Source organism: Plecotus auritus (genome assembly GCF_963455305.1).
Source record: "Plecotus auritus genome assembly, chromosome: 4".
NCBI lineage: Eukaryota > Metazoa > Chordata > Mammalia > Chiroptera > Vespertilionidae > Plecotus > Plecotus auritus.
Window position 1 is genome coordinate 134,902,158 of NC_137775.1, and position 12,299 is coordinate 134,914,456.

Consider the following 12,299-nt stretch of genomic DNA (forward strand, 5'->3'; position numbering starts at 1 on the left):
TTAAAAAATATATGTTTTTATTGATTTTTAGATAGAGAGAAAGGGAGAGGGAAAGATAGAAACATCAGTGAGAGAGACACATGGATTAGCTGCCTCCTGCATGCCCCCTACTGGGGATAGAGCCAGCAACCCAGGCATCTGACCAGGAATCAAACCAGGGACTCTCTATTCATTGAGCCACACCGGCCAGGCCGGAAAACTTTTTAAATAAGTTAATTTTTAATGATTAAAAGAGTAAATGTATGGCATATATATACTTACCACAACTTTTTAAAATTTTTAAAAGTAATCAGAACTGCCAAAAAGAAAAAATTTAAACGTGTAGAAAGAAGAAAAGAAACAAAAATATTAACAGACAAAATCTTGGTATAATGGGTGATTTTCACCAATTTCTTGTATTTTCTGTAATAAGGATTTTCTCTGAGTATTACTTTTAGAGAGGAAATAATCCTTATGAACTTTAATTTTAAGAAGGCAAAAAAAAGAGATGGAGAGAGATTAAGAAGGGCTGAATAGATGAAAGACCTCCACGGAGCTATTTAAACGCACTAAGACTCTGATAAACCACAGTTACCTCCAGTTGTTTTAAATTAAATGGATCACAGGCCATGCAAGCATGCAGAAACTGTTTTCAAACAAAAGCCTGAGGTTTGCAACCTCAAGCGTAACCGAAAATTATGGAGGTTTCTCCTCAAGGTAAAAACAAAATGAAACCATAGCCAAGCAAAGCAGTAAGAAATAATAGTTGATATTTGATATAAGGAATACACATCAATGTTACGTAAGTTTTGTATTTCCTCTCGATTTCAATTCTATTCATCTGTTGCCCCAAGAGATTGGAAATGATGCACGTAACTCTGAAAGAACACATCTCTCAGCTAGGAGGCCTGGCTGTTGGAATTCTGGCTTTCTTCCCCTGACTGTGCAATGCAAGTGGCCAGGCACCACCACTCGTCTGCTGGCAGCTTCTCAAATTGCAGGCACAGGGCCTATAAGGAGATCATTAGCTTCACCAGATAGGCTGGCCTTGCTAACCCAAACTTATAAAGTGACAGCAAATGTCACAAAAGATAGCCCATTAACCAACTGACACCTAAAGGTGAGGTCCCTTTCCTCCAGGATGGTAAAAAGGCCAGGGTGCAGAGAGCTCCAAATGACTGGAAGGCAATGGGGCGGGGGGGGGGGGGCGGGCAGAGGAGGAAAGGCCCCACCCCCTGTGCTGTCTGTCTGTCTGCCTGGGTACCACGGAGCTCAGGCCTGCGACTGGCTCCTGTCCACGCCCATCCCACCCCCGCACTGTGGTCACGGATCCTCGCTCTATAATTCACCAGCTGCAACCAGAGAAGGAGGGGATGCACAGAAAACCCTCAAGTTTACACACTGCCCAGAGCCCAGCCCTTCTAAAGGACTGAAAAGAGGGTTTTCTTATTTGTCATATACATATAATAGACATAGCATATTTGTCATGTATATGATGTATGAATACATGTGTAAACACGAATCCCAGTTTCCCAGTTATGTATTTTTATTATTTGCTATGCATTGCACTTTAGGAAAAAAAACAAAAACAAAAACAAAAAACTGCTTGTATAATAATGGCCAATGGAAAACACAATGCATAGCCCTAGCTGGTTTGGCTCAGTGGATAGAGCGTCAGCCTGTGAACTAAAGGGTCTGGGGTTTGATTCCAGTCAAGGGCTCATGCCCAGGTTGCAGGCTTGATCCCCAGTAGGGGCGTGCAGGAGGGAGCTGATCAATGATTCTCTCTCATTCTTGATGTTTCTATCTCTCTCTCCCTCTACCTTCCTCTCTGAAATCAATAAAAATATATTTAAAAATAAAAAAACCCACAATGCCTACACAGAGATTAATGCTATGTGAATCCTGTCTTAAGGCAAGTAGGGACTTTGGATTAAAACCCCTTTCTCTTTAAATATAATAAAAACAAAAATATAATGATAGAAATTACCAAGGAGAATAACAGAGGAGCAGGAAATTTGAATACTGGAATGCAAGAGCACTAGACCATTTTTAAAGAATATTATTTCATCATCTATAGGTAAATACAATCCCACTGCCTTATTATTACTATTTTTAAATATATTTTTATTGATTTCAGAGAGGAAGGGAGAGGGAGAAAGAGATATCATTGATCAGCTGCCTCCTGCACGTCCCCTACTGGGGATCAAGGCCACAACCCAGGCATACACTCTTGACTAGAATTGAACCCAGGACCTTTCAGTCCACAGGCTGACACTCTATCTACTGAGCCAAACTGGCTAGGGCCCACTGCCTTATTATTAATGCCTGTTACCCATGTTAATATCCTGTGAGGTAGGGGCCACGTGTACCATCTCATCAAGGTGGGAGGGTATACATCACGGTGCAGCCAGCTTCCCAAAAGGTCAGCTGGGAAAGGGATAAAGCACAATCTCGAATTGACCAAAACCAAAACAACAGCCTTTTCTGTGCTTCCAAAGCAAGGTGGGTCCTGGAATTGCCAGACGACCTGTGACAGCCGTCGGAAGCCCTGCCACCCACTGCGGTGAGAGCGGACGTTGGTCCCTCGGCAACATGCCCGAGGGTCCCAGACGGGCTCAAGCAACCGCCTGACTCCATTAATCTGTATTTTATTATGACTTGCAACAAAAAAGGATTTTTATGTGCATTGCACTATGATTATAAATGCAGAATCATTTTATAATTTTATATTTTATAATTTTATAGGGGATTTAGCTAAGTTCTATGCAGGCAATAAAATGCCTGTATGGTAGCATTTTAGCTATACGGAAGTAAACAGTTTTAAAAGTCAAGTGATGCTTGCAGTGAGAAAACCGTCTTTCTAAATCATGGAAATGTACGAATTTCCATGTACAGATGTACGGATTCTGGTGTCTTCAAATCATAATAGTGTTCTAATACTCAGAACACCTAATCCGCCGAAACCGGTTTGGCTCAGTGGATAGAGCGTCAGCCTGCAGACTGAGGAGTCCCGGGTTCGATTCCGGTCAAGGGCATGTACCTTGGTTGCGGGCACATCCCCAGTGGGAGGTGTGCAGGAGGCAGCTGATTGATGTTTCTCTCTCATCGATGTTTCTAGCTCTCTATCCCTCTCCCTTCCTCTCTGTGAAATATCAATAAAATATATTTAAAAAAAAAAAACCACCTAATCCACTCGTCTCCTCCCACCGTCACCTCTCAATCCCAAAGCTGACATGCCTACTACTGGGATTTTGACTATATGTTGAGAGCAATGCTTGATTTTTGTTAGCCGTGTAGAATAGACTTGCTGTAATCTTATCAGTAAGCAGAACTAAACTCGGGAACGAAAAGCAAGATTTTCTCAGGTAACCTAAGAAATTGAGAAACTCCAGAGCTGATTCTCCTTTTCAAATATTTCTTTCCCAGGATCAAAATTAGATTTTAATCCTATCTATCTGAAACAGCACACCTGTTACCATGGTGCTAAGTCATTTTTAAGATTCTGTGAAATTGGATCCAAAGAAAAACCTCTTCCGTATAGTCCAAGGGGTATTTCTTTCACATGGAAATGAAACACCTGGAAGAAGTTGGAAGGGACGTCAGAAACCAGCTCGTTTAGTCCCACAGGCACCCAGAGGACGAGGGACTATTGCAAGGTCACGAGAGTGACAGTGACAGGACAGGCCCTCTGGCTCCGTCCGGAATCTGTTTATTTCCCCAATACCATTCACTCTGTATGATTTTCATAGAGAGAAATTTGTGATAAAAAAATATAAGCATAGACTGGCCGGCATGACTCAGTGGTTGAGCGTCAACCTATGAGCCAGGAGATCATGGTTAGATTCCCAGTCAGAGCACATGCCTGGGTTGCGGGCTCTATCCCCAGTAGGGGGCGTGCAGGAGGCAGCCAATCAGCATTAATGTTTCTGTCTCTCTCTCCTTCTCCCTTCCTCTCTGAAATCAATAAAAATATATTTTTAAATATATATATATCCTATCTAATAAAAGAGTAATATGCAAATTGACCGTGCCTCTGCTACACCCACAAGCCACGCCCACCAGCCAATCAGGAACAAGTATGCAAATTAACCCAAACAAGATGGCTGCAGCCATGGAGTGAGCAGGAGGCTTGAGTTGCCCCCGGCAATGGAGGAAGCCAAGTTTCCGTAGCCCTGGCCTGCCTTGGCCTCTGCTTAAGGCTACAAAGTTTCAATTATAGAAGACAAATAAATCCCAACAAAAATGGCTGCAGCCACTGAGCGAGCAGGAGGCTTGGCTCTGCTCAAGGCTACAAAGTTTCAATTATAGAAGATAAATAAACCCCAGATACCAGGGCCTCCACTTGGGTCGCCGGGGGGCATGGCCAGCCTGCAAACCACCACAGGCCCCTCACCCAGGCCGCCCCACGCCCCAAGGGAACCCCCACCCTGATCCGGGACACCCTTCAAGGGCAAACCAGCCGGCCCCCACCCATGCACCAGGCTTCTATCCTATATAATCCTCCTATCTAATAAAAGAATATTATGCAAATTGACTGTCACTCCAACACACAAGATGGCTGCCCCCATGTGGTCAAAGATGACTGACCCCATGTGGACACAAGATGGCCACCACAAGATGGCCAGCAGGGGAGGGTAGTTGGGAGGGACCAGGTCTGCAAGGGAAGGCAGTTGTGGGCGATCAGGGGAGGGAAGTTGGGGGCTACTGGGCCTGCAGGGAAGGGCAGTTTGGGGGGACCAAGCCTGCAGGAGAGGGCAGTTAGGGGTGACCAGGCCTGTAGGGGAGGCCAGTTAGGGGCAAACAGGCTGGCAGGGGAGCAGTTAGGCATCAATCAGGCTGGCAGGAGAGTGGTTAGGCGGTGATCAGGCTGGCAAGCAGAAGCGGTTGGGGCAATCAGGAAGGCAGGCAGGCAAGCAGTTGGGAGCCAGCAGTCCTGGATTGTGAGAGGGATGTCCAACTGCCCGTTTAGGCCCGATCCAGGTAGGATCGGGCCTAAACGGGTAGTCAGACATCACTCAAGGGGTCCCAGATTGGAGAGGGTGCAGGGTGGGCTGAGGGACACACCCCCCCCATGCACGAATTTCGTGCACCGGGCCTCTAGTCTATATATATATACATATATATATATATGAGCATAGACATTAAACATCATGTGCTGAGCACCCCAGTTCTTTCTGCATTACTGAAACATCTATAATCTCCAGAAAACTCAAGAGCTACATTAGCACTTTGGTTAACAGAATCTATTCAACTAAGACCCAGCTACCTTGTCATCATGCCAGAAAATGCTCCCAGGTATGTAAGACCCGTGGGCTTCATCTTTTTACAGGGCATTGGGTTTATGGTACTACTGCTTAGAATGGGAGTGAAGTTCATTTTGGACCTGGCCTAAGAAGCTATAGCATCTGACACAAACAAGCTAAACTGTCTGATCACATTGAAATATCCACCAGAAGAAAAAGCTAAGACCAAACAGAATGCACTTGGACCTATGACAAATACACAACTTTCTAACAGCGACAGCTGTGAAATCCTTGAATTGGATGCTAAAAAGGTCACATCCTGGAGGCAGTTTTTGAGACTCTGGTAGTAGTAGTTCGATTCTTCCTTATCCTTCAGGGAGGAAAATCGTTAGGACTTGAAACTAGAATGGAACGTGGTTATGAGCCTCAAAACATATCTCCTTTAATCCCTAACCTCCAGCCTGCCCCTCCCATCCCCCACCCTTCCCCCACTCATTCACTCATCCACCCACCCGCCCACCCCCAACGCAGACACCAGCACCCTGTTAGTGACCATCGATGCTGAGACATTCGCCATACGGATAACGGATATTCCATTGCACAGATTATTTTTTTAAGTTCAGCACCTGAAGAATAAAACCCTAGCCTACTGGAACCTCGTCACGACTGCTCTGAATGTGGAGAGTGAGGAGAGTCACAGACTGCTCTGTGGAACTTACCGTCATTCACCGCGCCCGGCGTCTTATCTCCCACTTCCCTCTCACTGGACTCTTCACTTACGGTAGAGTCAGCATCTGAGGGCGAAACTCTGCAGACACAAAACGAATGTAAGCATTAGGAAACAGAAAGCAAAGAGAGGGGCAGGTCGTGCTCATCTGGATGTGGAAGTCAGGCTTCCAGGCAAGACTGGTAAAAATTAGACAATCCAAAAAATTATCTCGCGGTCCAGCACATCCAAGGACATGAATTGCACTTAGTTACCTCTTGAAGACAGCGTAACAGTGCAGGAAATGGCTCAGCAGGCTGCATTTCAACAAATGCTAGGAAACCAGGGGCCAAATTAGGGGACGGTCCTTCAGTGACCAGAGTCCTGCCTGGCAGTCTGGGTCTGGCTCGGGGTTACTTGGGTCTGCAGAATCTCCAGGAAGCCAGGTGTCTGCATTCACCCCACAGAGCTCCAGGTCTTTGGAAGAAGCCTACACCTACATTCCCAACTGAGATCTGATGCCATAACTGAAGAGCAAGGATAGCAAGGGGGCACCAGGCTAGTAAAAATCTACCAGTGAGCACCCCTCCCTTGGTGCTCCCTGGATTAAACAGCAGTGTGAAATGCCAACACACTCTGGTGCCCGTGATGGATGCTAAAATATTATATTAACCACACAGGCCACTGAGATGTCGTGACTAAATGTTTAGGATGAGACTACAAGGGAAGAAAAAGAAGACTGCAAAAATGTACTAGCATATTAATAATCCCTAATGATTTAACCTATGCTTAGCCTGCAAGATAATTAAGCAAATAACATCTCTCTCCTTAATGCAGTTTCCTTTGTAAAGATCACCTATTAAATTCTTAAAACTAGGCCAGAACCCCCGGAGAGGTTTTCTGATGTCAGAAATTATAATATCATTTCAAATATTGGTATGAGCCCACACTACTTTTTTTCCTTTTAGCGGAAAACCAGGATCCAAAGTATCAAAGCTCAAAGACAGGCTGGTAATTTAAGGCTTCAGTAGCCAAAGCTTGACTACGATGATCTAACGTCAACTTAATAAAGCCTGACTCTGAACTGGGTCTCCTTTAACAGAGCTGTAGCCCTTCTCAGGGCATCAGAGGTGAGGGGGACCTCCGGGCAGTGCGTTATCAAGCAGTTCTCCATGTGCTTTACTCTGATAAGAGGAGTGAAAATAAACATAGATGGGAACTGGGCAGGGAGGAGGTGGTGAAGAGTCCATGCAAACATACTAACAATGGTGACATCAGCCGCCAGAGAAAAATCAAGCAAAGATAGAAAGATGTACCCAACCAGTGTGGCTCAGTTGTTGAGCGTCCACCCATGAACCAGGAGGTCACAGTTTGATTCCCGGTCAGGGCACATGCCTGGGTTACAGGCTCAATCCCCAGTGTGGGGCGTGCAGGAAGCAGCTGATCAATGATTCTCTCTCATCATCATCATCCTCTCTCTCTCTCTCTCTCTTCCTCTCTGAAATCAATAAAAATATACTTTTAAAAAGATAGAAAGCTGTGATAAAGGAAGGTCACCTGCAGACAGAGCAAGAAGACATGATGGGCCAGGACAAAGCCAATACTGGGTGTGTATCGTGTGCTATGCACCTTTTAGACATCGTTTCTGATATCATTTCCAGAAGGCCAAGCTTGTTCACCCAGAATATACAGTATACTCTTCAGCTGGCCAATCCCTAATCAAGTCACAGGGGGACCGCCAAACCATGATGGACAGTGATTCGTAATCTTAAATGCACTGGGGAAAGAGAGCAGACAGCCTCCGCCAGTGGTCCATTCGAGTGGCCCTCGGGCTCGCTGACTTGGGGAAAGCTGTGGTCAGTCTCCTGGGCTGCAGACGTGGGCAATTTTCTCCGTCGGCCCTTCTGATGCCGGAAACTGACAAACTGAAAACGGAAACATGCTTCACGACAGAGTACAATGCAGAAAGCCCAACACCAACCTTCCTCGATGGCGGACGTTCTTGGAGGGGACCTTGGCCTTGGGGCTCGGGACATCTCCATTTTCGGAGGGCGTGGTGTGGTCCTTCACAGGCCCCGGCAGCGGAGCGGGCTCGTGAATAATCAGTATGTTGTCCTTATTGTGCTGCCCCAGGTGCTGCTTGGCAAAATCAAACCCCTTCACACTGGGGATCTGCAACTAAAACAAAGAGGCGAGTCGGTCGATCTGAACTCTGATGACCATAAAGGAGCCTGTGAGGCTGGCGAGATCGTGCCTGCAATTCCACCAACATCTCTGAAACGTCAAATGTGTACAAGGGGCCGTTTATACCTTGAGTTTGCAGAAAAGATGGGTACTTGCAAAAACTTAAAGAGTACAAGGATTAAATAGCTAGACACCCTAGGACGATCCCCAACCCGCTGTCATAGAGCATAACCATGTGCTATGCAATCCCAGCGACAGTGACACGGGCACAATATTCCATAGAGAAACGGGGACTTGTGTCAGGACTCGGAGGACAGACAGAACTCAGAAATAGAGAGGTGGGACACAGAGCGTGATCCGGATTGTGTCAGGGACCAGAGAAACCCCTTGAGGCTGGGCAGAGATCTCATTAACTACTCCAGACGGGTCAGAATACAGGGAGTGAGAGAAGGCCGGCCTGCATGTGGACGACTCCAAATGCCAGCTTCTAGAGCAGAGAAGCCACTACATATTTCTAAAGAGGCAGATTTCTAAAATTCAAGCAGACAGGACACAAAGGGACTAGGGAAAGGGCCCAATAGTTCCACATGCATGGAATGACAAGAGTGGAGCCCAAAGTCTTAGCAAAGAAAATGGGGAGGAAGGAAGGAAGGAAGGAAGGAAGGGAGGGAGGGAGGGAGGGAGGGAGGGAGGGAGGGAGGGAGGGAGGGAGGAAGCAAGCTACAGACCAGGCAGGAGGGACTGGACACCGACCAGACGCAAGAGGCAAAGGAGAGAGAGAGCCAGTGATAACCAGCAGGGGACCCGGAACAGTGGAAGTGACACGGAGGGGAAGGGGTGAGTCATGAAGGAACGATGCCCTGAGGAAACACAAAGTCAGGTTTTGCTTTAAACAGGCTTGGGTTGAAATGGCAAAAAACAGCTCCAAAGGAAAGCAGCTGTGTGGCTGGAGTCGGAGGACAGAAGCCTGGGGGACGCCAGGCTGGAGATGCGACTCCGAGAGCATCTGTCTAGAAGGTGACATGTGGGGGAGTTGACAGTATTTTAAGATGAAAACAGTCCATGAATAAAACGTTGGAGGACATCTAATAGTTTGGGACCCAGAGAGGAAAAAAGGAAGCCAAGAACAAAACAGAAGCCTACTTCAAAAAAAAAAAAAAGCAAGAAAAGAATGTGAACCGTTCAATATAATAGAAGTAAAGGGAGTAAAGAATTTATAGAAAGGAGAGAAATCAGGGCACAGTGATGAGGAGAAAGGGGTCTTTGAAAAAGTCCACCTGTCACACTGGCATATGCAGGAGGCCTACGTCCCAACCAGACACCCACACCAAACCCACAACCAAGACCCCACGAGTCTGCAATCACAGGTCCAGGCCTCAGCTTCTCAGCCTGTGCTAAGACAGGAGAGATGCTCACGTATATGGATACGTGGACAGTAAAGGTGGGGCACCACTAGGTATTAACAGTCTCCTTAATTCGAGCTTGCAGAGCATCCTATATAATAAAAGCCTAATATGCTACGTGTCCAACCGTTCGACTGTTCAACCAGTCGCTATGACGTGCACTGACCACCAGGGGGCAGATGTTCCAACCAATAGGTTAGCTTGCTGCTGGGGTCTGGAATTGGGACTGGGCGAGACAGGCTGGACACGCCCTGGAGCCCTCCTGCGGTCCCTCCCCAGCCCCGATCGCGCACTGGTGAGGTCCCTCAGCCTGGCCTGTGCCCTCTCACAATCCAGGACCCCTCATGGGATGTCGGGGAGCTGGTTTTAGCCCGATTCCCGCAGGCCTGGCCGAGGTACCCCACCGGTGCACAAATCCATGCACCGGGCCTCTAGTAGGACAATAAACTGCATATAAGTAGTCATCTCCAGGGTCTTCTCATTGCCAGCAGGAAGGCCACGTGCAAGACTGAGCCCTCCCGGCCAGGCTGTGTCCCACAACCACAGGTAGTCCTATCAGTCAAGAGGCATAGGCAAACCCATCTAAGGAATTATTTTAGCCAAGAGGCCATGTGTAGAAGCACAAGGTTTTGTTGTATTTGTGCCAACTTTATGCACAGATGAGGAACAACACTAATGGCTTAGATTTGTGATCTCTAACTCTAACCTCTTTTTAGCACTAAAAATCCAGGATTAATGGGGTCGGAGAGTAAGTCTGCAATCATGACTTATGCCAGCAGAGGGAGACAAAACTTACTGTAAATATAATTTACAAAGATGTTGCTTGGAAACAAAAGGCAAAGGCTGGCCTATCTATATTTTCTAAATCGATGATATCATGTTTCAAGAGCAGGCTACTCCCCCACACAGACAGTGTGTGACTGCCACACACCCCTCGGCTCAGGAATGCTGTTTCGAAAACAATAAACCCAACCTGCTGCTCCATGGCTCCCCACCCCCCTCCACCCCCAGGATAAATCCTCATCCCTGAGACTGGATTAGCACACCAAATCCCTGGGGGTGCACACCTTTCTAGAGGCACGTAGTCTCCTTAAGGGAATCAAATTCCAGGTGGACAACCTCTTCATATGCTCTCACCTAAACGTGATTTTCCTGAGTGCGCCGGTGATCTGGGCACCAGGCTGGTCCCCCTGTCCAGCCTCCTTTCATAGAAGACCTCCTACTTTACAGAAGAGAGACGCACCTCTCACCCACGAGGCTGCTTTCCCCCCAGCGACACCTCATTTTAGCTCCATAAACAGGGTGCCTCTAAACGAAAGAATAACAGTTATAATCAACAGTCATCTAATCATCACCATCAACATCATCTTATCAATCCTGGTAAAACCCTTTTTGGTATATTCCCCAGTAAGAAAGTAAATGCCTCTAGTGACTGGGAAACACTCTCTTTTGTGAGGCAGATGGTTTGCTTTGTCAAAATTGAAGGAGAAGCCATGGTGTGGCTCAGTTGGTTGGGCATCATCCCGTGTGCCGGAGGGTTCCTGGTTCAATTCCCGGTCAGGTTTCAGGCTTGATCCCTGGTGGGGAGCATGCAGGAGGCAGCTGATTGATGCCTCGCTCTCACATCAATGTTACTCTCTCTCTCCCCCCCCCCCTTTCCCTTCCTCTCTCTCTAAAGTTAATCATTTTTTCTAAGTGGAAGAAATAATTTTTTTTTAATTTGAAGGAGAAGTCACAGATTGGAGACCTCCTCTAAGCAAAGCTCTCCAAAGAGGATAAGGGAAAAATATGAACCACACTGTCTCTATGGTGCAGCCTGTGTACCCCAAGTCTAGGAACTAAAGGTCTTCGCTGACCAACTCTCAGGGCTCATGAAACAACCAAATATATGCATATGTCAAAGTACCTTACAAATGAGACTGACAGCATTCTTATTGCTCTTGGTTGATAAACATCAAGGACTTAATACACACAGTCAGCTAAGCGTTCCCAGGCATCAGATAAAGCTGTAGATACACATTCTGATACAAACTTCCTTAATTCAGCAACAGGATGTGACACATGGTACACACTCTACAAACAGGTGATGACGGAAAGGATTTCAAAAAGGTCAGCTGACCCAGAAAACCTATTGAATTTTGTGGGGAATCAAGAAAAGGGTGTATGCCATAAATGGAACAGACATCCACCATAGCCTTGAAGCCCTGCTGGCTTCTTGCTGATTCCCACTAACATCTCTAAATATACCCATTAGATCCTTACACTTCCCACAGGCTCGGTGAGTCACCACCTTCCACAACAATAGAAATTTGGCAACTAATCTGTACTTACGCACAAAACAAAAGCCATTTACACACAGAAGGAAAAAATTAAAGAAATCACTGACCGCCCCCCCCTCACTTATGGAATTAGCTACTTTCATTTCAACCCTACTTTCTGGTACACTTTTCCTAGTTTTTCTATTTCTTCTACTTTTTTTTAAATCTAAAGTTAAGTCTGGTTGTACTGTGCCTCCAGCTTCCATATGCAGAATAAACCCGAATTCGTATTTTATAAAAAAAAAAAAGGTAGCGATTAATTAGTGCCTTAATATTCACATTAGGACCCAGTTACTTCTGAGTAAGGATAACTATTTTGTTCCTTTTTTTAAATTATGTTTTACTGATTTCAGAGAAAGGAAGTGAGGGAGAGAGAGATAGAAACATCAATGATTAGAGAGAATCATCAATTAGCTGCCTCCTGCATGCCCCCTCCCCGCCACTGGGGATTCAAGCCCCAAGC

General features: G+C 46.3%; 1 protein-coding gene across 2 annotated transcripts in view; it reads right to left on the reverse strand.

Moving 5' to 3' along the window:
- KIAA1549 overlaps window positions 1–12,299 on the reverse strand; it is a 152,088-nt gene that overhangs the window by 39,979 nt on the left and 99,810 nt on the right. Inside the window, exons 11-12 of one of the 2 annotated variants that reach the window (XM_080664907.1) lie at window positions 7,913–8,103; window positions 5,945–6,033 (exon numbers count right to left, since the gene is read on the reverse strand). In XM_080664907.1, coding sequence (XP_080521033.1) covers window positions 5,945–6,033; window positions 7,913–8,103 — 280 coding nt within the window. Of the gene's footprint in view, window positions 1–5,944; window positions 6,034–7,912; window positions 8,110–12,299 lie in introns of both variants that reach the window. The other variant, XM_080664906.1, reaches the window with a different exon arrangement.